The 26,860-nt window shown below is 49.9% G+C and overlaps 3 protein-coding genes across 4 annotated transcripts; 2 read left to right on the forward strand and 1 right to left on the reverse strand.

Moving 5' to 3' along the window:
* Nucleotides 1-1,745: 1,745 nt before the first annotated feature.
* On the reverse strand, nt 1,746-5,433 carry MPST (mercaptopyruvate sulfurtransferase). Of its 2 annotated transcripts, none has more exons than XM_034777409.1 (3): nt 5,296-5,433; nt 3,534-4,171; nt 1,746-2,364 (listed from the first exon to the last, which is right to left on the reverse strand). In XM_034777409.1, the coding sequence occupies exons 1-3, from the start codon at nt 5,340-5,342 to the stop codon at nt 2,066-2,068; spliced, it is 984 nt and encodes a 327-aa protein (XP_034633300.1). In that variant the 5' UTR covers nt 5,343-5,433; the 3' UTR covers nt 1,746-2,065. The 2 variants fall into 2 exon arrangements, with proteins under 2 accessions (XP_034633300.1, XP_034633289.1); XM_034777398.1 differs by lacking the exon at nt 5,296-5,433 and adding an exon at nt 5,238-5,293.
* Nucleotides 5,434-10,922: 5,489 nt separating this feature from the next.
* Nucleotides 10,923-17,511, forward strand: TST (thiosulfate sulfurtransferase). Its single transcript, XM_034777421.1, has 2 exons — nt 10,923-11,594; nt 17,003-17,511. The coding sequence occupies exons 1-2, from the start codon at nt 11,000-11,002 to the stop codon at nt 17,299-17,301; spliced, it is 894 nt and encodes a 297-aa protein (XP_034633312.1). The 5' UTR covers nt 10,923-10,999; the 3' UTR covers nt 17,302-17,511.
* A 2,329-nt stretch (nt 17,512-19,840) lies between these two features.
* TEX33 (testis expressed 33) lies at nt 19,841-24,826 on the forward strand. Its single transcript, XM_034757946.1, has 5 exons — nt 19,841-20,532; nt 21,159-21,811; nt 22,433-22,583; nt 24,347-24,457; nt 24,680-24,826. The coding sequence occupies exons 1-5, from the start codon at nt 20,466-20,468 to the stop codon at nt 24,769-24,771; spliced, it is 1,074 nt and encodes a 357-aa protein (XP_034613837.1). The 5' UTR covers nt 19,841-20,465; the 3' UTR covers nt 24,772-24,826.
* The last annotated feature ends 2,034 nt before the right edge of the window (nt 24,827-26,860 follow it).

Consider the following 26,860-nt stretch of genomic DNA (forward strand, 5'->3'; position numbering starts at 1 on the left):
TCTTTCCTCTGACAGTATGCACCAGGGAAGGTCTTTAGTCATAGCACGAGTTCTTCGGTCAGCACTGGCCTCTGTTTGTTGCCCAGACTTCAGGACCTGGCCCACCCACAAGAATGACATCATCATGGGAGGAAGGGCAAATTGTTAACACCTAACCCACCATATGTAATGCAGCCCAGCTGCTCCCTGGGAATTGATCAGGAGACAAACACCCCCTCACCCACCTTTCTCTTCAGGCTGTCTAGGATAATGGGTGTTATGATCAACAGGGACCTTTCTTTAATCAAATATATTGAAGCCAATGTGCTTGTACAGGTGTAACCAAGAGCAGATTAACTCTCCGAATGCACTGAATCAAATACCCCTGACATTTGCTGGGGGAGCTTTTCAGCTCCAAGATTTCGGGCAGTGGCCTTGTGAAAATGACTGCCCTTATGGGTAGTTCTTCCCTAGGGCTTCAACTCAGCAAGGTATTGAAGCACATAAGTAATTGTAAGCACGTGAACAGTCCTGTGGAAGTACCTGAAGAAGAGCTCTGTATAAGCTCGTCTCTCTCACCAACAGAAGCTGGTCCAATAAAAGCTATTACTTCACCTACCTTGTCTCGCTAATATCTCGGGACCAACATGACTACAACAACATTGCTTACAATGGGACTACGCTCTCATGCCTAGGTTTAGGCATGTGTAAGTATCATGCTGAATTGGAGCATGGCATCTGAAAGTCACACAATTGCATGGCTGCAGACGGAAACAAACAACAGAGAGGTATGCTGCCCCTTTCTTATTTGATCCACAGGGCTCTCCCAGGGAAACTGAAATATACCTACCAAGAATGAAACAAATACTGCATTCACTTCATCAGAACAGCTTCCTTCATAAAGAATAAGGGTATGTCTACACTGGAAGTGTAATTTGCCACCTGGATAGACATACATGCGCTAGCTGTGATCAAGTTAGTACACTAAAAACAGCAATGGAGCTGCAGCCGCATGAACTGCACGACAGGCTAGCAGCCCCAATCATGATCCAGTCTGAAACTGCAGGTACGTCCTTGGGATGGCTCCTCACGCCAACGCAGCTACACTGCTGGTATAGGTATGTCTGTCAGAGCTGGATTTTACACCTCCAGCTCCACTGTAGACATATGCTGGATTCATGTAGCTGTGCTAACTAAACACTCCCTGTGGATGCCTCTGTGAGCAGGGAATGAGAAACCCCAGCTATACTGTCCCGGGTTCAGTTCAGGAGAAAAACCTTTAAACTCATTAAATGTTTTTATTATGTAACCTTTAAAATGGATACTTTAAAAAAAAAAAAAAAAGAAAAGAAACAGGATTTCAAGTTCCCCAGGAACAACAGTGGATGCAAAACTGGCTGAGAACAAATCAGAGTCCAAATATAAGGAGAAACCTAAACTGCTCCTCCACTCATCTTCCTCACTAAGGGCTGGTCTACACTTAGTCCGGACTTCGGACTAAGGTACGCAAATTCAGCTACGTTAATAACGTAGCTGAATTCGAAGTACCTTACTCCGGACTTACCGCGGTCCAGACGCGGCCGGAAGTCTCCCCCCGTCGACGCCGCGTACTCCTCTCGGCGAGCTGGAGTACCGGCGTCGATTGTGAGCACTTCCGGGATCGATCCGGGATCGATTTATCGCATCTTAACCAGACGCGATAAATCGATCCCAGAACATCGATGGCGTGCCTCCGGACCAGCCGGTAAGTGAAGACTAGGCCTAAGTGTCCAAATAGGAGAGATCATCCCAGCTGATGAGTCCAGCCTGAATCAATTATTCCACCATCCCATGGCAAGTGCTTCCCCCCACCCCAATAAGATACTGTAAAAAGGCATCTTCCATGCCCAGAAAAGTGAGGGGTGGGGTTTGTGGGTGAGAAGGGGGAGGGGAGTAGGGGAAAGGGGCTAGAACCATGTGTGTTTAGATTTGTCACCCAAGACCGTCACTCAATACCACCATGATTTTAAAACAGGAAAGGCTAAGACCATCTCTGAAAGCCTGTTTCAAGGCAATTTGTCTGCACTGCAGGGGCTGAAGCATTGCTTCAGAGGGTCTTGCCTTTGCCCTCAGAGATGACCTCTCCAGGCCGCGCCCGCATGTACCACTCCACCCAGGCACCATCGTAGACAGCCACATCTGGCTTGCCACAGAGGTACGCCCCCAGGGTCACGTGGCAGGCAGTGACTCCTGAGCCACATGTGGCTACCACTGGCTTTGAGAGGTCCACTTTCTTCTCCTGGAATAAGCTGCGGATTGCCTCAGGGGTCTTCTCAAAGCCAGCTTCTGTGAGGAAATCCAAGAAGGGGATGTTCACGGAGCCAGGAATATGACCAGGCTCAATTCCTGGAGGAAGAGGAAGGAGACCAATGCAGACAGGAGTTAATCTTTACATCACAGAGGGTTTCACCACACAACCCCTCCTTGACTACCCTCCACACATACTCGTGCCACGGCAACCCTCCCTCTACGGCCACTGCACAAGGTTATGTGAGGGTTAATGTCTGTACGTTTGACCACAAAGCATCGTATCAAAACTAAATATTATTAAAGGGCTGGGGTGTGTGGGAGCTACCTTCTCTTCCACCTCCCCAGGTCCCCGAAAGATTGAGTGCACTGTTGCCTCTGAACCACGTGACTCCGCATTCATACTAAAATACACAGCTTTCTTCACTTCTTGTACGGACGGAAAGTCACTTTCTGGAGTGCAGCTCTAACAGCTAGGGGTGGGGATGGGAGCACCTTCTTTCAGCCACATGTGTTAGTCACAATGTATGCAACACCCCTTCTATATGCCTGATTTGAGACTCAGCTGTGGCAACAGGTGAATCAGCTGAGAGGAGAGATGGTTTTAGGGTGAAGGCAAGGAATGGGACTCAGCAAATCTTATTTCTATTCCTTCCTCTGCCACAGACTTCCTGTTTGACCTTACACGTGTATCATAATCTCTGTGTGCCTAAGATTCCCAGCAGGAGAAGAGCTATAATAATCCTTCCCTTCTCCCACCATTTGTCTGCCTTGACCATATAGGCTGTAAATGCTTTGTGGCAAGGCTGTCTCCTACTGTGTGTTTGTACAGCACGTACCAGAATCGGGCCCTCTATGCACATACCAGAATACAAATCATAATCTACAGTAAATCTGGCTGTCAGACGGAGAACTTCACTGCCAGGGTTAAAGTCCTCATGGCTTACTGCTGGCACAGATGCTGAACTACTAAACATCTTGTGTTTGGTGTCATAAGGCCTTTCCCCAAGGCAAATGTGTTTTAAGCAAGCATTTCAAGCAGCATACGGAGAACAGAACAGTGGGAGTGGCAAATAGACATAGGTAAGCAGAGACAGCAACCACAAAGAGGGATAGATATCAGCCAAGCATCCTCTTCTTGAAACTCATCTTTGGAAAAAGTGAGTTTCCAGCCTCAATCTTCAGCTGGGAACGAGAGTCATGTTTCTGGGTTTGTGCCTTAAATGGACCCCATGTTTGTTACAGTGATGGCTAAGCTGAGGCGTTACCTTCCCTGGGCTCTGCCTCCGTCCCTCTGAACCGCCCTGCAGGGCGAGCATCAACAAGCTGAAAGCGACGTGACTCTATGTTCTCCTCTATGTCCTCATGGGTCTTCACCAGGGACTTGTCCAGGGAGGCATGGAACTCCACAGGAACTGCTCGGTTCTTGCCAGAGCTCAGTGGGTACCCCTCCCGCCGCCAGTTCTTCAGCCCACCGTCCAGAAGGGAGACGGCATGGTGCCCAAAGGCCCGGAACATCCACCAGACACGGGGAGCAGAGAAGAGACCCTGATCACTGGCATCATACACGACCACGTGGGAGTCGTTCCCCACGCCCAGCTTGCCCACATACTCTGCAAAGTCATCTGCACTGGGCAGCATGTGGTCATATGGCGACGTGCGGTCACTGCATAGGTCGATGTCAAAGAAAGCAGCACCAGGGATGTGGCGCTCCTCAAACTCATGCCGGGGGTCACGCTTCATCTTCGGGAGGTACCAGGATGCATCCAGGATCTTCACAGCCTGCCCAGCCTGAGGGGACTTGATGGTTTCTGAGAGCCACTTAGCTGACACCAGTGCCCGATAAAGGAACTGTTGAGACATTGCTCCTGAGTCCTGGCCAGATTCAGACAGTCTCTGGGGTTTCCTGAAGGGGGGAAAAGTCAGGAATTAGTGACAGAAGATATTAGGGTGAGCTACTGGGGAAAAAAGAGATTAGAGCTCTTTGGGGGAGGAATTGTCTTTTGTTCTGTGTGTACAGCACCTTGCACAATGGGCTCCTGAGCACTACAGTAATACAAATAATAAGAACAGTAGAAGAAAAGAACTTGGGCCCCAGGTTACAGAATACAACCCCACCTCTGCTTCACTTTGTGCACACCGGGGTAAAGTCAGCTCTGTTGTAACACCACTGGGGCTACAGTAGAAATCGGTTTGGTGGTCCAGAGATCATGAAATGAGCCCAGTTAAAGACACAGAGAGAAATCTAGGGAGAGGAACACCTGCCGAGCCTGCTTGACACCAAGCTGAGTCAGCTGCATGTGGCAGGAACCTGAATTCAAAATCAGGAAGCGAGAACCCTGTGTGTGAGGCACCCTGGCACCTATGCCCCTTGGGGCTAGAAAGCTGTATATATCAGAGCCAGCACTCTGAACCTCACAAAAGGGAGCTCTGAATTAAGGACTGCCACCACCCCATTCAAAAAGCTGTTCATTTCCCTGGGTCCAAGTTTTGCTGCTACACACTCTGCCAGCACCGTGACTTTCCTACAACTCCCTGTCCCACAGGAGCATGAAAGGAAAGCACAGCTTTGGGAAGAATCTTGCCTCCGTGACAGGCTGAGAACTCCAGGCAGAGAGAGGGTTGTCCCCTAGGACCTGGCTGATCCAGCAGCATCCCCTGCCCCTGCCCTGGCGGTATGGACCCTGGGTTCCCACTGCCAGAGGTGTTACACAGAAGCAGACAGGAGTGGCTGGTGCCAACTCAAGGCCACTCCCCTGCCTGACCAGCCCCTACAAGGCACTAACTGCCCTGGATACCCCCCATCAGATTTTAAGGGGCAGTCTCCGCTCAGGGCTCCAGTGGAAAGCATGCTAGCGTGCCAACAAGCCCCTGGCACGGCCTCCTTCCAACTCTGAGCCTGGGGATCGGTGCAACAACTCCATGCCCACGAGCGGCGCAAGGGAGTCCTGGAGGCCGCTGAGCCCACGAACCCGCAGAAGTTCCTGCCCTCGACTGAGTGACTCCCGGCCAGCAGGCTATTGCCCATACCTCCGTGCCCCTCCTGGGTGGCTGCTGCTCGGCGCTGTGACTGACATCGGCTTCAGAGCACCTCCCCCGATGCGCGGCGCTCCCACCCCCTCCGCTCCCGCTATACGTTCGCTCCGGGGAGGAGACAAGCGCCACCTCCCACCCGGCTGCCCAATGGGGGAAAGGGCTGCCCGGGCAAACCAACCTTTAGGAGGCCGGGGCAGAGCTGGGGGCAGATGGGACCCCATGCACCAGCCCTCCCAGCCCAGAGTCAACCCGCAGCAGCTCCGCTCGGCTCCCAGCCACCAGCGGGTGGGCTTGCCGGAGGGAGTGGCCCCGCTCAGCACTCTCCTGGGGAGGGGGGCGTTTCCACACACCCCCTCCCCTGCAATAATGGTCCGAGCCGCCTGCAGGGCGAGAAGGAAATGAATCAAACAGGCTTTTGGCCGCCAGGGTGCGGCGCTGGGAGCTGCCGTCGCTGCTGAGTCACGACAATAAATGTGCCTTGAGTGGAATGCAAAGGGAGCGAGGCGCTGCACGTGTGGACTGCACCCGCCCGCGCTGCACGTGTGGACTGGGGCTTAGTCACCCAGGGGTCCGGAGCGAGCTGCGCCGCACACGCTTCCCTCTGCACCCCCCTTAGCCGGCTTCCAGCCCCCTTCCCTCCCCGTGTGCTTGCCAGGAATCCCGCTCTGGAGCGCTCCCTCGCTGCTAGGGTAGCCCTGCCTGGGGGCGTTTCCCGCAGGGGATTTAGCACTGAGGGGTTTCTCTGAGGCGGGTGGGCCTGGGAACTGCTCCTCCATCACCAGGATTCTTCCTAGAGCAGGAGGACTTTGTGTCCAGCGGTTTCCTTCATTTGGAGGGAGTCTCCTGGGCTTGCTGTGTAGTGACATGCCAGCGGGTCTTTAGCTCCCATCCCTTACACTTGTACTGTGCCCATCACCCTGTCTGATCCCACAGTCCTAGCTTTCTGGACAGCCCCTTACAGTTTCTTGTGTGGGGAGACAAGATGGGTGAGGTAATATCTTTTATGGCAGTGGCGCTCAACCTTTCTGGACTACTTAGGGTGACCAGACAGCAAGTGTGAAAAATCGGGACAGGGGGTGGGAGGTAATAGGAGCCTATATAAGGAAAAGACCCAAAAATCGGGACTGTCCCTATAAAATCGGGACATCTGGTCACCCTAGGACTACTGTAACCCTGTCAGGAGTCTGATTTGTCTTGCATACCCCTAAGTTACACCTCACTTCACTGTTTGCCAGTAGCTGGGAATGGGCAACGGGATGGATCACTCGATGATTTCCTGTTCTGTTCATTCCCTCTGAAGCACCTGGCACTGGCCACTGTTGGGTGACAGGATACTAGGCTAGATGGACCTTTGGTCCGACCCAATAGGGCCATTCTTATGTTCTTAAAAACTACTTGATTACAAATCAGACATAAAAATACAAATATAAAAATACAAAAGTGTCACTTGCTGACTTTCTCATTTTTACCATATAATTATAAAATAAATCAATATTTGGAATATAAATATTGTACTTACATTTCAGTGTATAGTAGATAGAGCAGTATATACAAGTCATTGTCTGTATGAAATTATAGTTTGTACTGACTTTGCTAGTGCTTTTTATGTATAGCCTGTTGTAAAAGTAGGTACCTAGCTAGATGAGTTGATGTACCCCCGGGAAGACCTCTGCATACCTCCAGGGTACACGTACCCTGGGTTGAGAACCACTGTTTTATGAGATCAGCTTCTGTGGGAGAGAGAGACAAGCTTTCCAGCAGCACAGAGTTCTTCTGGTACCAGTAGCTCAAAAGCTTGTCTCTCTCACCAACAGAAGCTGGGTCCCATAACAGATAGAATGACAAGGTGGGTGAGGTACTAATATCCTGGGACCAATACGGCTACAACACTTCACAGTTTTTTCTTTCAGATTTGCCCTTTGCCCTAACACCGACTTAGCCAGTCATCTGACTGCGCTGTCAATGACTCTGGAGTCTGGTTTCACCTTGTTACCTCCCTCCCACACTGTCAGGGTTTCAGATTTATGTCCCACAGGAGGCTGAAGATGGTTCCTTATTCCCGGTTCCTTATTCCCAGTTCCTTACTGGTGGTACAGCTCCTTATTCATGGTTCCCAGCTCCTTATTCAAAGGCCAACATTATTTAAAATATATCAGGGTAAGAGTCAATGTTTAGAAATGACATCAAATTGTGATGGAATGTGATAAAGATACATTAGTTAATTATTAATTACATAAGCAAATAGGCTGGTATTTGACTGACTGTACGTGACAAACTAAGTCTCCAATCACCTCAAGTGACATGTGCCTGTGACCAACAATCTGTTCTGAAGGAGCTGGGACAGGCTGCTGCCTGACCCAAAGTGTAGTTCCTGCACCTTATGCTGCTACATGTCATGGTCCTGCCCCACTACTACCTTGTAAATAGGGCTTGAATAAAGAGCTGGGATTTGACTGACTGCACATGACAAACTAAGTCTCGGGTCACCCCAAGTGACATGTCTCTATGACTGTCAGACTGTTCTGAAGGAGCTGAAGCATGCTGCTTGCCGACCTGAAGTGTTCTTCTTCAGCAGTATGCTGCCACATGTCATGCTCCCATCCCATTTCCATTTTTTACATGGAGTTTGGATAAGGAGCTGGGGCTTGACATGCTGTACATGACAAAATACATCTTTGGGGCACCGCAAGTGATACGTCCCAGCAACCGTCGGACTGAAGAAGCTGGGGTGTGTGATTCATTGACCTGAAGCTTTGTTCTTGTGCAATAAAATGTCACATCTCCACTTTACTTATATTTTCTATGTGGAGTTTGAAAAAGGAGCTGGGTTTTGACAGGGTGTACCTGACAAAATAAATCGTGGGTCACCCCAGGGGACACAATCTCTCAACTGTTAAACTGGTCTGATGGATTTGAGACATGCAACTCCCTGACTTGAAACTTTTTCTATGAGAAAAATTGTGGCCCATATCACCAGCCCTCTCCTCCACCCCCCAAACACATACACACCTTTTAGAAGGGAATGGGAACAGGAATGGCAAACCGGACCGTTTCAGAAGGTGAATATGTGGATCCTATGCTTGCAGCTACAGGGACTTGGTGAGTGCTGTGTTTGTTCCATCTGTTTGTTTGTTCTCAATCAGGGTTGTATGGCTGGGCTATGGGCCCCTGAACTGCCTGGATGAGACAGATCTTGTTTGTGTCTGAGTGAGGGCCTGGTGGCTAGATTTTGAACAGAACTAGTGTTTGACGTCTCTGAGTGGTTATTCCTGCCCTGTTTGCGAGGGAAGTTGCTGAACACTGAGGCTTAATATATATCAGTTGCCAGGTGAACAAGAGTGACAAACCAGATAAATCTGAGTGGGGGTTTACAGAGGGATTGTGAAACCAGTTTTAGGTATGTCTTTACATAAGGTAGCAGATAGGGATGATGAGGGAACAACTGCTGTGACCTGCATTGGATGTGCTATGTTTTCCTCTTTGCTGGATGCCACAATAGATTTATCCGAGGCAATGAAGACTTCTTGGACAACCAGATTTGGAAATCATTGTCACAGACACCACAAGGTGATCAGTGATAAGAGACTTGGAGAAAGTAGAAACCAAAGAGGCAGTCTGTGACCAAGAGAGGAAAGAGAGTCAGGAGGCATTCAACCCAATGAGGAGTATCAAAATATTTTCAGGTAGCAAATCTACTATAGAAGAACCTTTTCTCTGATGAATGGAACAGAAAGCTACAGGGGACATACCTGATGGGTGTCCTTACCATATGAAATAAGCAGCTACCAAGAGAGGTTCTTCAGCCATCCTAAGAATGCAAATAATCAACATCAGCGACTCCATATTAAGAAGAGCAGACAGGAAATTAAGCAAGGGGCAGAAGGACAATAGGACGGTATGCTGTCTCCCTGGAGTGAAGGTAACTGTAGAGTTAGACAGGTTTATGAAGTTGTCTGGCAACTGATGATGATACACATTGGAACCCATGACAAGCATCACATAGAACTACCCAGATTATAGAAGACCTTAGACATCTTGGAAGTGAGTGGAAGAAAAGGAAAGTTTAAGTGATCTTCTTGGAGATCATACTGGTCCCTTGAGTGAGAGAAGGCAGAAAATACTGGAGGTGAATTGTTGGCTGCACGGTTGGTGTGAGGCTGAAGGTGTTGGATTTGTTGAACCTTTCAGTGGGAGAGAGGCCATACAATCAGGATGGGCTGCATCTCACAGGTAGGAAGCTAACCTTGAATGCAGATGAACTGGAGCAGCTAGGAGGCCATTAAACTACCAATGCAAGGGGAGGGTGCTAAGGAGGCAAATGCAGTACAAAAGTTCAGACTTGACATCGTGAAAAAATTGGACTGATGTGGCAAAGAGAAGACATTTTTCAATTGCTTATATATCAGTGCTAGGAGTCTGGGTAACGAGTAACAGGAAGTAGAAATTCTCAATGATGAGGAAAAAAAGTATATAATTGGCATTACTGAAACCTGGTGGGACAATTCACATGACTGGTTATATCCTGTTTCGGAAGTATAGAGTTGGTAAAAGAGATGTGTGCCTTACAATGAGAGATTTAGAGAGCTCAGTCTGTTTAGTGTATCAAAAAGAAGATTGAGACATGACTTGATTATGGTGTATAAATACCTTCACATTAGAGGTCTGCACAGGCCTAAGTTTTAAGCCTGACTGGACTTGGACTCTGAGTCCAAGAGGGTCAAGTCATTTTCCAACCCATCCCCAACCCCTCGAACCTGAGACAGCGCCACCTCCTGTAACCTGTCCACGTGGTCGACACGAGCCCTGTGGCTGCTTGGCACGCTCACTCCGCAGCAGATACAGTGCAGCAAGGTGGTGGTGACTGGCAGGAGCGGGGCAGGCAGGGACAGAAAATGAGGAGCGGAGCTGACCCAACCCAAGCCCAAGAGGGTCGGGTTGTTTTCCAATCTGACCTGATCCGAACCTGACACTTTTCATCGGATCCCATCGGGTTTGGGTCAGGTGCAGGGCTCTACGTCACATGGACAAAATATTAGGTACTAAAGGCTCTTTAATCTAGCAGAGAGAGGCAGAACAAGAACCAATAGCTGGAAGCTGAAGCCACACTCCATTTAGGGCACAGGAGGCAATCACCTCCCAACCTTAGGGAAATCTGAACTTCACAGCTGCCCATATTTTGGCGAGTGGCATATCTCAGGGCCCAGCTCCTTCATGGCAGTTTGATGGTCACAGGGACGTGTCACTTTGCGGTGATCTGAAATGTTTGTTATATACAGCCAGTACCAATTACTAATTTAAATGTTTATCACATTCCATCATGTTAATTTGATAACATTTCTAAAACGTTAACCGTACATTGATACGTTTTAAAAATAATTTTGGCCTTTAAATAAGGAGTTGGTACCACAAATAAGAAATTAGGAATAAGGAACAAATCCACCAGTTGCTTGCAAAAGTGTTCTGGGACTAGCAGCTAGCAAGGGAGGAGGGGTGCAGGGGAGGAGGAGGGAGAAGAGGGGGTGGAGTTTTTAGAGCTGTCTCAATCCAGACAGCTGATTGGCTGAGAACCAGATACCAGAAGCTGGGATTCCGGTAGACTTTTAGCTCCTCCCCATATCACCCCTGTGGTGGTACAGTTCCTGCATTCACATACAGTGCTAAGCTCTCAGTTCACAGCACAAACACAGTCTTGGACACAATGGTGCAGCAAGTACTGTACAGAGCTCTGGTCTCCACCAAGTGGCTCTCAGAATCTGTCCTGGCCAAACGGATTGGGCCCAGCCTGCGTGTGCTAGATGCATCCTGGTACCCTCCTGGGGAGAGGGATGCACAGCAGGAGTTCCGAGACAGGCATGTACCTGGCGCCTCATTTTTCGATATCGAGGAGTGTAAAGATAAGTTGTCGCCCTATGAGCTCATGCTGCCCAGTGAGGCACACTTCGCCGACTACGTTGGGCACCTGGGGATCAGCAATGACACGCATGTGGTGGTGTATGATGGGGATGACTTGGGGAGCTTCTATGCACCCCGAGCCTGGTGGATGTTCCGAGTCTTCGGGCACAGAACGGTTTCCGTGCTGAACGGTGGGTTCAAGAACTGGGTGAAGGAGGGTCACCCTGTGACATCAGAGATCAGCCGGCCAGAGCCAGCAGTGTTTAAGGCCACCTTGGACAGGTCCCTGCTGAAGACCTATACAGACATGGTAGAGAACATGAAATCCAAGCGGTTCCAGGTGGTGGATTCCAGGTCTGAGGGGAGGTACCGGGGGACAGAACCAGAACCAGGGAACGAAGGTAGGAGCAGCACTTGGCGTCTCTTTCAACTACAGCTGGATGTTTGCTCAGGCACTACCCCTCCTCCCTGCTAACAAACACACCTTGCAGTAATGCATGCTCGCAACTCAGACCTCTCCTCACTGACACTTGCACTAATGGCACCCAAATTTCAGAAAACAGATCAGAATCTACTCCGAGTTCAGGGCTGTTCAGATCTAGGGTTTTCTTTGGACCTGTTATAAAGATGAGCAGCTGTGAAGTTCAGATCCAGCCACAAACTTCCCTGAAGTCTGGAGGTGTTTGTCCCCTGTGCCCTATTGCCCCCTTGCAGAGTTAATCATACTGCTGTTGTGGGAGAATAGGGCCTCCTTATCTAATGTTAACAGATGCACACATAACTGGTTTTCATGCTTGCACTTTGCCTTCCTTGTACACACCAGAAAAATGCCCAAGCTGCTATAAGCACAGCTCATTTTTCCTTGTAACATGAGAGATCTGTTTTCCCTTGAGGGATAAATCCAATTTCCCAGTCGACAGAGAACTTGCTTGACTGGCTGTTTGCCCTTTGGATCCTCACCATATAAACCCAACCATTTTAAAGAGAGAGAGAGAGTCCCAAAGCCTATCCCAGAGGCTCCTCCCCTCCCTTTCCCTGACAAGCAGCATGGTTTGCCAACTGTAACTTTATCAGCCTGAACAAAGAGCTGGAGCTGCCGCAGTGGGAGGAGGGAGAGACTGTGTGTCTAGGGAGAGTTTATATAGAAACATGCCTGGAATGGAATTTTGCTCAATTTGAAGTTGAAGGAAAACACTCTTATTGCCAAATCTAAGCATTCACATAGCACGAGAACAACCCCCAAAATCATAGGAATAACTTAAAAATCATGAGAGCTCTTTAAATCCCAGGATTTTTTGCTCCGCCTTCTGATTTCTGAAGAAAGCCTGTCAAATTGTGCATGTGCACCAAGATTGTTGTTGTTCTTATTTCTAGAGAGCCAGACGTGTGTGCAGGGTGTTTTACAGTTAGAAAGTGAGAGAGGAGCCTGCCCAGAGTTTAACTTGTGCCAAGGTTTGCATCTCTGGGGTTGGCAGTTCATAGCCCCGGCACCTCTGGGCTTGCTGCTTCACTTATGAAAGTAAAAAAATTGCTTGAGCTCCAGCACCTAATTGCTTCAACCCCAGCACTCTTTCATTACAAATTAAGCACTGGGCCTGCCCCCAAAAGATTATAATCTAAGGTCCTGATCCTCCAGTCGGATCCATGCAGGCAGACCCCTGAGCCCATCCAGAGCTCCATTGACTTTGGTGGGGCACAGGGCTCCACATCTGTGGATCCAATTGCAGGACTGGGATTTAAATGAGACAACACAAGGTGGGATGAGGGGAAGAGGAGGTACTGCATGACAAGGGTTACAGCAGTGAAAAATCATGAGATGTGCTTGTGGTTAGTTCCCTTTTTTAGTGTCTTAAGATCTGGGATTGCATCTGAGTTCAGTAAGTGGAGGTTGAAATTCAATCTGAAATGCACACAAAATGCTCCTCGCTGGTGACAGATGGATTCCACATTCCTTCTCCCTGACCCCTGGAGTGGAAGTAGGGAGTTGTCATCAGCCTGCAAATGCTGTAAGAACTCCAACATTTCAGTGACTATTCATTCCGAGTTTTGAATTAGTTCCCTGGGAGCGGGTTGGTCCCCCTTTTGTGTTTGTTTTCTGCAAGTATTCCAGCAGAGGAGCCTTCCAGGCACATATACACACCCACAGCACAGCATAATCGATAAGTTGCTAAAAGCTGTTTTCAAATCAGTTAACACCCAGAGTGCAAACTGCATATCGTAAAATACAGAACTTACATTCAACTGTGCAATCTGAAATCTATGCTGTTGTTGGCTGATTACACAGGTCATTGCCATAGGGCGTAGCTACCCCATAGTGCCAAAGTGTGGCACTGCCAGCACACCCTGCCTCAGTTTCCTTCCCTAGGGTGGATTTCCTCAGTTCTCCACACACCAGTCTATGCTGGAGATATGGCATAGCCCTCTGTCCAAATCACAGACAGGGGAGCAAAAGACCAGCTAAAAGGCCCAACAAATAAAAAAGCTTTTCTTCCCTTCAGCCCAGCCTCTGGACTCTGTTCCCAACCTCTTTTTGGGCTATCTGTGCCAGTGTTTATGGCTCTGGCATAGGGCCCTCCACCCTCAGGCTGGTTCCCCCGAAATACTATTTTCAGCCCCTTCTGGGCTCTGTTCCTTGCAGCCTTCCCTATTCTGATATAGGGCACGGGGTTCCCTGAACTCTATAGACCCTGGCTTGCGGCCTTCCATAGGAACCTGCCCACTCCCTGTGTTTCCACCAGCAGAGTGAGCGCTCTCAGTCCTTTTATAAGGCCCACGTGATCATTAAAGTATCACCTGACCCTTTAGTCCCACCCCCTCAGGTTGGGAAGCAGATAATTAATTATGGCACAGTTGTTGCTCATTTGCCCTTACAGGGACTAGTCACTCTGTGACAGTCATCCAATCAGGAACTGAAACAAGGGCATGTGGCTTAGAGAAGAAGTGGCCTGGTCCTTAGGAGACCGAGGTTCCATTACTGGCTCCGCTATTGACTTCCTTAAGTCACTTCACCTCTCTGTGCCTCAAGGCCCCATCTGTAAAATGGGGATAATTCTCTCCTTTCTCCCACCTTTTGTTTGTTAGACTGTAAGCTCCTTGGGGCAGGAACTGTCCTTCTCTATGTGTTTTGAAACAGCATCTAGCACGATGGGGCTCTGATCTTGGGTGGGGGCTCCCAGTGCTACCATAAATCAAATAAACAATCATAATAATTAATAACTAATTTACAAGCAATGTCACATTTAAAATATTTGGCACAAACCACCTGATCAGCAAGAATTATTTGCTTAAGAACTCATGAATAAATACACTTGAGACTCTCTCTGTTTCTTGGCAGACAACAGAAAAAGAGGGTCAACTTTCCAAATTAATTGTTTGTTAGGAACTATTGCCCAGATCCCCATGGAGAGCACGTGAACCCCCCCCCCCCCTTTAAGGAGGCTATCCCCTGTGCCGCCCCTTCTGCTTGAGGCCCCCCTCTTACTCCACCCCTCATCCACGTCCCCCCCCTCGACCCCCGGAGCCAGAGGAGCCCCACTGTGGCCAGAGGATCCCAGTTGAGCTGCCCCAAACCCAGCCTGCCTGCCCCAGCCACTCCAAGTCCCCAGCCGCCGGCCGGCCCAAGCCCCCACCGGCTTCGGAGGAGAGGCAGAATGAGGGTAGGAAGAGAAGCAGCGTGGGCAGGGAACGAGTGGGACGTGGGAGGTGGGCCTCAGGGCGGAGCGTGGGCAGGGCCACGGCTTGGCTGTTTGGAGAGACTTAGCCTCCCCTTGCCCATGCAGATCCCTGTCATCCTTCCGCTTTTCTTTTCTCCTGCTACTCTTCAACCCCATCCCCTGTATTCTCTGCCTCCTCTGCTTCCCTGCCCCTCCCATTCTCCAGAATTTCATTGCTCCTTGCGCTCCATATACTGCTTTCTGCTCACCCTGAAAGACCCAGGGAGGAGAGAGGGATGGGACTCAGAGGACATTTCTATGCTATTTAGCAGCTTGAGGATTGAGCATCTGTTTTCAGACAATATTTGATTAACTCACTTTGTATTGTTTTTGCTAGGTGTGAACGCACACTGAGACTGCTCTGATGGACACGCTGTTAATAATTAAAAACATAAATCAAAATAAATCAAATCTCTAGATGTAGGCCACCTGTGGGCTTGGGTCAGGAAACACCCAAGGACTGAAACAGCAGTTCAAATCAATATATATTTCTTAATTAAAAAAAAAGCCAGGAGTGCAAATTGTTCTCAGCTCAGCATTTGCCAGCCAATGCTCAGCCTGTTTTCAAGGGAAGTGTGTGGATACTGCTGGGAGCTGGAGCCAGTTTCTAAGGCGCTCAGAGGAGACAAATCAAGAAGCAAATGAGACGAATAATGTCCGTCTGGAATAGTGGGTGATCACACAATCACAGAGCAGCCTTCCAAAGGGACCTAGCACTGTCACAGATTCTGCCTCCCAACCCTCTAGCTTTACCTGTGGGACAAAATAACATGCCACAGTCTTTGCAACGTCACATTGTGATGCTGCATCCATGAGTGATGAAACTGCAACATCATCACATAGAGACACAACATTGTGATGCTGAGTTATGTTGCAAGGTCATGGCATTGTGAGGCCTGAAATTAATAGGTGACTCTGTGGGATGGGGGACAAATCTATGACCATCAGGACCATCCCGCTGAATTTGGGACTGGTAGTGACCTGACTTTAAGACGTAGATTATTATCTGATTGTCCCACAACATGTCTCTTCCAGGCTCTTTGGAGATTCAAACCTGTCTCACTAACTGGAGACTAATTTCAAGCCAGTGTTTAAAGTCTCCTTCTCTTGTAGGGCATGAGCCAAAGCCCATTAAAATCAATGGAAAGACTCCCATTGACTTCAGTGGGTTTGGATCAGGCCCGTAATGGAGTTTGCTGCGTGTTTCAGTGAGGCATTTAAAATCTCATTCACCATTTTTGAAGCCTCTCTCACAAGAACGGCCTTACCCTGGGGTCACATTCTCAGCTGGCACAAATTAGCAGAACTTCCTTGAAGTAACTTACACCAGCAGAAAGTCTGACCTTCATTGACACCAATGCAGAGTAGATTTAAAATGTGACAAAAATCTAAATTCTCCACTCATACTAGTGGTGATGTTTTACCCGCACTTGGCCCTGCTGTAAATGACTAGCCAATGGTGACCCTAAATGCTCCAGACCTGACAACTCTCTTCTCTAGAAGACCATCTGTGAGCGACACACCCAAATGCTGGGCTCAGCACACTTTTCATGATATTTCTGGCTTCTGACTGTTCGCATCACCCCCACCCAACATTGCTGGCAGCAGAAATAATTTCATAAACTCTGGGAGTCAAATTCACCACTGACATAAGCACATGCAACTCTAGTGAATTTAGCCCATATAGGCAATGGTAGAGGCCACTGGATCTTCCAATCTGATCCTTTCTTACATATTTTGTTGGGTTTCTCTTTACACCAGGCCATGAATATCTGCTCTAGCCTGCTCTTGAATTTCAGCAGTGATGGTACCTCTGGCCATGAAGAATCTTAGGCCCAAATCCTCAAAGGAACTTAGGTGCCTAACTCCCCTTGAAATCAATGCACTCAAATACCTTTGAGGATCTGGACCGTAGCGTCTTAGCCAAGGCTTTTACTTCTGTAACTTGTAGCTTGTCACTCTGTACCCACAATGTCATCTCAGAAGTGAAGTAGTCCCTTGAAGGGATTTATAGGCTATGAGCGTGCCATGTTATGTGGATGTCTTTTGAATGCTCTCCTCACACGTCCTTTTCTCTCTCCCTGGGGGTGTTTTAGGGCTTGAACCAGGTCACATCCCCGGCTCGCTGAACATGCCCTTCTTTAAATTCCTCACTGAAGCCGGCTTTGAGAAGAGCCCAGAGGAGATTCGGAGTATGTTCCAGGAGAAGAAGGTGGACCTCTCGCAGCCACTCATTGCCACGTGCCGTAAGGGGGTCACGGCGTGCCACATTGCCCTGGCGGCGTACCTCTGTGGCAAGCCAGATGTGGCCATCTATGATGGATCCTGGTCAGAGTGGTTCCGCCGGGCCCCGCCAGAGCACAAGCTCTCTGAGTGGAAGCGCAACAAGGCATAAAGGGGGAGAGGTTGCAATGCAGTCCTTGAGCATTCATTGAGAGTGGGGTTTGTCAACTCTCTTCATTCAAGGGAGCTGGAAACGAGGGGAATGAATGTAATAAATTTTCTCTCTGTTATAGTTAATCCAGTTTTGTAAGAACAATTAGTAGGTTTTTGGTCTATCTTTCTTTTTTAATCGCACCACTGAATAAAATCTCTGCCTTCCGATTACGTGTCTGTATGTGCCTCTAATCCTCCCCACTGACTGTGGGACCTCATCATTCTGTGATGTTACAATGTGCGGCTAAAGGAAGAACAGCCACGTTCCACGGGGGAAAGTTATGCTGTCCCATGAGAGGTTCCCAGCTGGGTTAGGAACTACTGAAGCCAAGTTACCAACTCCCCCAAAGAAATGGGGAGCACAGCCTTGTGGAGAAAGCACAGGGCTGGACATCAAACATGGTAGGTTCTAATCCTGGCTTTGCCATAGACTCACTGTGTGACCTTGGTCAAATCACTTAACCTCTCTTTCCTATTCTGTAAAAGGGGGGTAATGACACCTCCCTCCTGGGGAGTGTATGAGGCATGGTTAACACCATCTGGAGATGCTTGGGTGGAAAATGAAGTAGAAGTGCTAAGTCCTATTAATTATTATTTTATTATGTGAGCCACTAAGGATCCCCACACACGTGCTGAAAACTGTTGGGCCTGTGCTCTTTCTGAGACATGAGCTTTTTTCCCCAAAGATCAAACCGAACTGTGCCTTGTTTATTTTGGTTCCCATAGTAACTACAGCTCATAGATGGGGAGGGTTGTTCCCTAGCAACCATCCCTGATGCTTACTCTTAGTTCCACCTCTTTGCCTGCACTTCTGGACTTCAGCAGGACCTGCCTGGTTAGACGAATCACTTTGTCATCTCAACTGAGACCATGGAACAGGTGAGAGAGACATTTATAAGAAAGGCTTCACCTCTGAGCCTCATTCTGGAAACTCAGTGCCCCCCCACCCCCACCCCGCTTCAGAGACATTGAAACTCAGACAGACACACAAACAAAAAAAGGATGAGCCAATCAAAGACAACATTTCATATGTATTGCCACATTGCTTTTCAGGCCTGAGGCAGCACACTGATCGCACTGTCTTTTTGATGCCAGTCCAGACCACATGTGGCAGGCGTGTGGGGCTATTCTTGGCCACCTCTGGCAGCTGATCCTGAGCCCCATTTGGCAGGCGATACCAGGCCACTTCTGGCAGGTGTATAGTTCATCTATAATAATAATAGTGCTTTTCCCAGCCAGAGACCTTGTGAGAATGGCACAGCAATACCTTCAGCAGCCTGAAAAGGTTAGTCTTTAGCTCCATTGGGACAAGTCCCTTATTTCTCCTTGGTCAGTGGGAGTCAGAATGGCAGGAGAGTATGAACACGGTGAAAATACCCGAGGAATTATGCTAATAATTTATGTGGCATCTTCAGAAAAAGGCAGAGATAAAAGTTTGGTCATTTTATAGCTCTGTGGTCAGGAGTTGTTTTTTTTTTATAACATGTGCATGTGAGTAAGGAATGGTGTCCCTAGCCTCTATTTGTCAGAGGGTGGAGATGGATGGCAGGAGAGAGATCACTTGATCATTACCTGTTAGGTTCACTCCCTCTGGGGCACCTGGCATTGGCCACTGTCGGCAGGCAGGATACTGGGCTGGATGGACCTTTGGTCTGACCAAGTATGACTGTTCTTATGTTCATGTACAGTGCCTAGCACAGTGGGCTCAATCTAGGAGACTCTGGATGAAATTCTGTGGCTTGTGCTATCTCGGAGGTCAGGCTAGATGATTGAACGGCCCCTTGTGGCCTTAAGAGCTATCAATGTTTGAATGGGGCCTCGAGTTCAGTCAGAGCCTCTAGGCACTGCTGTAAGAAAAATACTAAATACGAATTATAATAGGTAATTAGTTCAAATCCCAGAAAAGAGGATCTGCATGTGAACTTTAAAGTCACTCAGCTCGCCGGAAGCTGGAGTAATCAGAGTTACTAAGGAATGTGCTTTGCGGTACAAGGAAAGCAGTGGAGGCAATACCCCAAGCCTTCTGAGTCAAAGGGTGACCCACAAATGGAAGACTTGCAGGTCTGCCCTCTTCCCATGGACATAACAATAATGGTGGTAACTTGATTCAGCTCTAGGTGGGAGGCAGAAGTTAACATAGGAGCTAAGTGGGGGAGATCCATTTAGTTAACATCGAGTCCTGCAATCTGATAAAAATACAATTAAAATGCTCTTAAAAGAGATTGAAAATAATACAGAAAAAGAACGTAATTCTGTCCCATGGAGCAATCACGTGCCCTCACTCAGGGCCTGATCTAATGGCCAGAAAGTCAATTGGACTGTTGGAACAGGGCCTTGGGAGCCCTGCATTCGGGTTTGGCCAGCCAACGGGTAAGATGAATAGGGGGCAGAGAAGAGCAAGGACAAAGGTTAGAGGTGTGGGTGGGATTTGCATATGACAGCTCCTTCCCCACAGAATGCAGTCAGTCTGGGGAGTCTGCTGCCATCGAAGGGCACAGAGTAAAATACAGTAGCTGTTTTTTTTAACAAAAGGGCTGGCTAATTTGTTGACAAATAGCATTTGCAGTTATCGTGGCTTGGGTGAGGGTAGTCAAAGCAAAGCATAAAATGATCACTGCACAGGTCAGTGCTATGCACATCCCCTCCCCACCTTTGTCTTGTGTGTTTAGACCTTAAGCCCTTTGGGGCAGGGACAGCCTCTCACTGTGTTTGTACAGCACCTGGCACAACGGGGTCCTGATCTTGGCTGAGCCCTCTAGGAGCCACTGTAATATACATACCAAATCATAATGTTTTTAATGCCCTCTGCCTATGGCAAATGGCATTCTGCAGACATTGATTATACACCATTACAGGCTGTAGCCTTTTGGACCAGTCCTGTAGAACACTGTATCGTTTTTTTGTAAGAGAGGATTATGGATTTGATGAACCAATCGGCTGCTCTGGCGTGGTAATTCCTAGACTGATCCGGTGCAGCAAATTCTATGTTAACCTGGTGTGGCACCCCCTCTATTTGGTTGGGCCGTGTCTTACTTCTGACAAACAACCAGCCTAACCCAAATTCTTGGCTCCTGCTCAATGCCTACCTAACACAGCCTTTGTTGCTCTTTCAAGGAGGTGCCTATGACCTCAGCCTCCCTTACACCTGCTGCAGCGAAACATGAGTCTGTGCTAGCCCACGACCCATCAGGTAAGAGACACAGTGGAACAGCTGCTTTGTTCACTAGCCCTCACTTTGCACTCAGACGTGTGACGTAGCTCCCACATTCCATGGGGGTTTTCCTCCACCCTTTACACCCCACCAGGGTTCCTGTGGGATTGCTTGTTTGCATGAATGTGTCCTGATTGGATATGAATGTGTCTGAGTGGATGATACACTTGGGTTTGTGAACTGATTAGCTACATACACCTATGGGAATGAGTTCTCATGGGCATGCCTGCACTGCTTAGGAATGTGTGTGTGTGTGTATGCAAGAAGGCATTCATGTGGGTGCATGACGATTAAAGGCAACAGATGTGCACGTGTGACAGGACGTATGCCTGCTGAGGTGTGAGAAAGTTCAAACCTGGGTTTGAGGGCACAGGCTGACTAGCTCACCTTTGTGTGTATGTGTGCTTCTGGACACGTGACCACATATATGTGCCACAGGCATACCCGAGCTCCTCGCACAGCCTTCACCCAGCTCAGGGGGAGTAGATTATGTACACTGTACATTTTGGTGTAACCATGATGCTCTGCAGTGCAAGATCATTTATTGCCACACTCCTCTATCAAAATGATGGCAAATTCGTTGAGCTTTTCCTTCTATCTTTAAGTGGAACCTGGAGATGGCAACAAGGAGCGCATCCTGGCTGGGGCACGGGCCAGCAGCAAGAGAACCTCCTTGAAAAGTTCCAGTAGAACCTCCTGGAAGATCTCCAAGAACCCTACAGATAGCAGAACACCCATGAGTTCTCCTCAAGTCAAATCCCAGGCATCCCCCTCTGCACAGCATCTACACACCAGAAGCTATAGTAAACAGAGTCTCCGGGCCAAAACTCCTTCTGCATGGCGTCATCTCACCAGAGAAGAAGGAGAAGAAGGCCGGGATGTCTCAGGTGCCAAGGAACCAGCAGTAGGGCAACATCAAAGAGGGAGGACAGGAAGTCTCCTACATCTTGCAAAGTCTACCCAGAAGGAGGCAGAAAGTGTCCAAGCCTACTCAGATGGCAAAGAACCAGTAGCAGGGCAACATCGACCGCTGGGGCCCAGGATGCCTGGATCTCCCCGAAAGACCACCAAGACCAGCCACAAGGAAGCGAGGGAATTCCGGAATGGCTTAAGTGCAAAGGAATCCTTAGCATCAATAGGGCAAGACGTGAAAGCAGAGGGGAAGCTCTTTCAGGAGAAGAAAAGCAGCATAATCCCAATTAACATCAAACACAAGTTCGGGAGCAGCATCGTGGATGAGCTCGTCACCGAGGAGCAGGTTGTGGAAGAAGTGGTGACACTGACACATGAGGAGTGGGAAGGATACTTTGGGGGGGAGTGATTGGAAGTACAGCACCTGGAGGAGGGTGTTTTAGGGGGAGGCATTTTGGCTTTGCAACTGGGGGGCAGGTCCAGTGACAAATTCCATACCCAGAGGCACCAGATCTTCAACAATTTCTTGTGTTCTCTCGTTGTCTCCCCATCCTGACTTATCTCAGCATTCTCTTTCCCTCTCCCTCCTTGCACTCATGATGAAGAAACAGAGGGTGAAGGCCAATTAGAGACATCAATAGCATTAGAGGGTGTGAGGCTGGGGGTGGGGGGTGTCACAGCACCCACCCCTGGGCCAAATTCAGACCTGTTGTAAGAAGATGACACTCCATTGATTTCAGCTAAACCGCACCCATTTATACTAGGTCTGAATTAGCCTATGTATTCAGGGTGCACCCAGAGATCAGGAGTACATGCTGGTGAGAGAGGTACACTCAAGAACAGCGCTTGCCCCTGGGGATCAGGATACATCTAGGGCCTGCACTTAGGGCCGGAGGTGCCTCCAGGGAGTCGGGTGCTCTTGGGGTTTGTGGGTCAAGACTGAGTCCATGATGTTTGTGCTTGCCAGGCGCGTCGTGCTCTGTGTGAGGCTGGACTGATCGAGGGGCAGAAACGACTCAGCAACCGGGCCCCTAAGACACCAGAGAATCCCATGGCCACCACATCCTTTGCTGATTATTATGAACTGGGTTACAACCTGAGGTCAAACATCTTCCAAGGTGAGGGGCCCTCCATTTCTACCCTGAGATTTCCCTCTACTATTTGCATTGCCCCAGGGCTCGTACACTGGTCTTTGTGTCTCTTTAACTATACCTCTCCCTCCCCCTTCTCCTCCTCCTCCTCTCTCCCCTCTTGTTCAGAACACTCCAGTAGCAGGATACAGGGGGAAAGAAGGGATGGCTATGGGTCCCCTTTTTACCCATTCCTCCTTTTCCTTATCTTCCTCTCTTCCTTCTTTCCAACCAGCAACAGCGAGAGTCCAGCACGACCCATTTCCCCGCCACTCGAGAGCTGCCTGGGTGGTAGCTTTTGCAATCAAATGTCCCATGTTAATAGCTCCAGGTCAGATCACATGCTTGTTCCTCTTTGAGGCCTTCTCAGACATGCTGTTCTGAAGCCTCTCCCCCAAGTCTCTGTGCCTCCAGAGTCTTCAGTGATCTCTCTATCTCATGGGTGAGCAAACTACGGCCCGGGGGGGCGCATTCGGCCCTCCAAACATTTTAATCTGACCCTTGAGCTCCCGCCAGGGAGCAGGGTCGGAAGCTTGCCCTGCTCTGCGCAACTCCTGGAAGCAGCGGCATGTCTGTCGCCCCTCCCCTGGCTCCTATGTGTAGGGGCAGCCAGGGGGCTACGCACACTGCCCCCACCCCAAGTGAAAGGGCACCACGCACTGCCTGGCTGCGCTGCCGCGTTGGAGCCGGAGGAGGGAACCATGCTGCTGGTTCTGGGAGCTGCTTGAGGTAAGCACCGCCCGGAGCCTGCACCCCTGACCTCCTCCCGCACCCCAACATGCCGCCCCAGCTCTGATCCCCCTCCTGCCCTCCAAACCCTTCGGTCCCAGCACGGAGCACCTTCCTGCACCTCCAACCCCTCATCCCCTGCCCCAACCCAGAGCCCGCACCCCCAGCCGGAGCTCTCGCCCCCTCCCACACTGCAACCCCAATTTTATGAGCATTCATGGCCCGCCATACAATTTCCATACCCAGATGTGGCCCTTGGGCCAAAAAGTTTGCCCACCCCTTGCTCTATCTGATCAAATAGATGTACTGCTCTCATCAACATGGTATCAGAGTGCCTTTTGTGCATGCACCCAATGCCTCACGAGCCGGATTATGATTATTATGCAGTGTGCCCGATGGTAGCATGTAGGAACCTCAGTCAAGAATTGGGACCTTTGTGTAGTCAGGTAAAATGAAGACTGGTCCTCCCTCAGGAAGCTCAGACTTGGCATCGACCAGTGGATGACAGCCAAAAGCAGGTCTGGGTGGCTTGGGAGGAGGAGGTAATAATGAAACCAAGAAGAGCTGAGCAAGGCTAGAAGGGACTGAGAGAAGTCACAACTCACCATTGCCTCGCCAGGGCCGAATGGGAGTGATCTGGAGGGCCCACAGGTTTGAAGGAGGGATTTAAGATGGTGGCTTTGTGAGTTACACTGAGATATTGGGAGCAGGAGGGGAGACTGCACATAAGTGCTTGAGGGAAAAGTAGACCTTGGGACATGACTAAAAATGATGCTCCACCATGGGCCTGCTCTACCTATGGGCAGGAAGTACTAACAGACAAAGTGCAAGAATGCACTGGACAGAGTCCAAGCAGTCACAGAGCCATACCACAGACCCCATCAGAGTCAAATCTGAATGAAGGTGCTAATGTCAGTGGTGTATCCCTTCTCTCTCTCCCTTTTGGCCGCGGGTGTACATCACTTGTGCCAGCAGCAGAGGGGCTCATGGTGGTAAATTCCCGCATGGTCGGTTTCTTGCAGGTGGCCCAATAGAGAGTAAGAGCCTGATGAAGGATTCCTATACCCCAGATGTGATTCAAAGGGCAGTCAGAGACCCCAAGCACTGGCATGGAAGGAAAACCGATGACCTAGGTAAGACTTTGGTCATGAGCAAGCAACTGATGCACTTCAGAGCTGGGCACGGACTCAGAAAGGGAGGTGATGGGTTACAGATGGGCATTATCACAGGAGAAGAGCCATTGAGCTAGGGCAGAGCACTGCCACAGCAGGTGGAAATCATTAAGGCTGGTTCTTACCCACACGGTATCATTAGGAGTGAAGCAGCGATCGAACTGTGGTTTGTCTTCTTTATAGGACGATGGCACCAGAAAAATGCCCTAAACCTTAACCTGCAAAAAGCTTTGGAGCAGAAATACGGAGAGAAGACCAAAGGTACCAAATCCTAGAAGGCAAAAGACAGAGAAGCAAAGCGCTCTCCGAAAGGGACCCTGCTCTCCCTAGCGCTAGAATAAACCTCCGTGCAGCCTCGATCGGTGTGCTTGCTGAGCATCAGCAATATGAGTGGCAGGAAGAGACCTGGGCAATCAGCCGGCAGAAACACAATGGCAAAGCCTCTTATCCCAGGAAAAGGGAGGGAGAGTCTTTGGGGGCAGCAGTGTGTGAGAGGACTGAATGGCCATGGAAACAGTTCTCATGGAATCCCTGCAGGGGGAGACTGGGGGTGGGGGAGGGCACTGTGGGGAGCAGTGTGGGGGTGCAGAGAGGAAGCCCAGGACTGAAGGAACAAGGAAACTGACTATCCAGCAGCCTGGGGACAGTGTTTAAGAAATAGCAGGGCTGGAATGTGTGTGTGCGTGCATGTGTGTGGAGGGAGGATGCCCATGACTGAATGACCATGGATGGCACTTTGATGGCTGCCAGCCCCTTTTCCGTCTCTCGCCTGGATTCTGTACACAGTTCTCCTGCACAGCTGGAAGCACAGTGGGGGCTTGGTGAGATATAGAAACCAGGCAGAAAGCCGTCAGTCTGAGGGCCCTTTCTGTGGGAACACATTCTCGCAGGTGTTTTTAGGGGGCCAGTCACTCTCAGTACAGCATCCAGGTGCAACTCTTGTCCCTGTCAGGGGCTGAGACTGTGAGGCAGGAGGCAATTTCCTTCCCTCTCATAATTCTGGTTGTGTTGCTTTAAGGCGGCTAGACTGAGACTCGCTTGGAGAGCTCCTGCATGGCCAGCGACCGACAGTGACTGTGGGAAAACCTGCCAACACTCACCTCAGCACTGGAGGCCACAGATCACCCAGCCAAACCCAGGAGCTCCAAAACCCAAACCAATGCCAAAAAGCCCATCCCACCAAAAGGGAGCCAGAAGGCTGCAGAGGGACCCCTGGGGGCCCCTGGAATTCTCACTCTGGGGTGACCCAGCAGCATGGCGAAGGATCATTTTGGGGTCTTTTATGACAAGCTGTTCCTACTTGTCCAAGTCCCGTCTCCCACCATCCCCTATAACAACGTCTCTCTGTGGGCAGGAAGGTGCCAGCATTGCATGGTGCTCTGAGGTCCAGGTCCACCCGCAGATAGTAAATCCAAATGGGAATTAATCACTCAGAAGGGAGGAGATGAACCGTGGCAGGCAAGGGGGTGTCACGCAGTAACACTGTCTGCTGGTTGGGGGTGCCATGGTGGTTTAAGATCTGCTCATGGCTGTTCAGTCTGACACGGTTCCTCAGAGAACCCAGGGGCTTCTAGTGTTTGTTCCTTCCTGCTGGCTCTACACAGATCACTACTTGCCAAAGTTTGCAAGGGGAGAGGGGCCCTCTCTTTCCCCAGCCACAGGTGCTGGAAGTAGGGGTGCTGCCACACCCCCTGGCTTGAAGTGGTTTCCATCAGATAGAAGGTTTACAGTTTGGTTCAGTGGCTCTGAGCACCCCCCACTATGCAAATTGATCCAGCACCCCTGGGCCCAGCCACACCTCCAGGCTTGTAACTGCTGATTATTTTGCCACAGCTGTAGGGTTACCATTCGTCCGGATTTACCCGGACATGTCCTCCTTTTTGTGTTAAAAATAGCATCCGGGGGGGAATTTGTAAATCACTAAAAATGTCTGAGATTTCCCCCCCATGCAGAGCGAGGCGCGGCTGGGAGGGCTGCAGGAAAGTCAGCCGCTCGCATGGGGCTCTGGCAGCCAGAGCCCTTCCCCCGCAGCTTGCCGGGCTGGACTCGGGAGCAGCTGTAGAGCTCCTCCCCCCCGCGTTCTGAGCTGGCCGGCCTGCCGGGCCGTTTGCATTGGGCCTCAGCAGCTCCTCCTCCCCTGCAGCCCAGTGCCCCGCTCCGGCAGCACTGGGTAGGGTGGGACTGGGTTGTGTGTTGCGCTGGGGAGCGCAGCCACGTGTCCGGCTCCGCACAGAGCCCAACACCATGTTCTGAGCGGCAGGGTAAGGGGGCCAGGGGGCAGGAGAAGGGGCAGGGAGATTTTGGAGGGGGCAGTCAAGAGACGGGGGGGTCGGGAGTTCGGGGGGGGCTTTTTTGGGGGGGGGG

The sequence above is a fragment of the Trachemys scripta genome, chromosome 1 (genome assembly GCF_013100865.1).
Source record: "Trachemys scripta elegans isolate TJP31775 chromosome 1, CAS_Tse_1.0, whole genome shotgun sequence".
In the NCBI taxonomy this organism is placed as follows: Eukaryota; Metazoa; Chordata; order Testudines; family Emydidae; genus Trachemys; species Trachemys scripta.

Excerpts from the sequence above, each read along its gene's own strand:
- MPST (XM_034777398.1), bottom strand. The coding sequence starts at position 5,293 with ATGGGCAATAGCCTGCTGGCCGGGAGTCACTCAGTCGAGGGCAGGAAC. Across the intron at positions 4,172-5,237 it reads GAGGGCAGGAACTTCTGCGG|GAAACCCCAGAGACTGTCTG; the intron begins GTTCGTGGGCTC and ends TCCCCCCTTCAG. Across the intron at positions 2,365-3,533 it reads GGAGGCAGAGCCCAGGGAAG|GAATTGAGCCTGGTCATATT; the intron begins GTAACGCCTCAG and ends CTCTTCCTCCAG.
- TST (XM_034777421.1), top strand. The coding sequence starts at position 11,000 with ATGGTGCAGCAAGTACTGTACAGAGCTCTGGTCTCCACCAAGTGGCTC. Across the intron at positions 11,595-17,002 it reads ACCAGAACCAGGGAACGAAG|GGCTTGAACCAGGTCACATC; the intron begins GTAGGAGCAGCA and ends GGGGTGTTTTAG.
- TEX33 (XM_034757946.1), top strand. The coding sequence starts at position 20,466 with ATGACCTCAGCCTCCCTTACACCTGCTGCAGCGAAACATGAGTCTGTG. Across the intron at positions 20,533-21,158 it reads GCTAGCCCACGACCCATCAG|TGGAACCTGGAGATGGCAAC; the intron begins GTAAGAGACACA and ends TCTATCTTTAAG. Across the intron at positions 22,584-24,346 it reads GAGGTCAAACATCTTCCAAG|GTGGCCCAATAGAGAGTAAG; the intron begins GTGAGGGGCCCT and ends GGTTTCTTGCAG.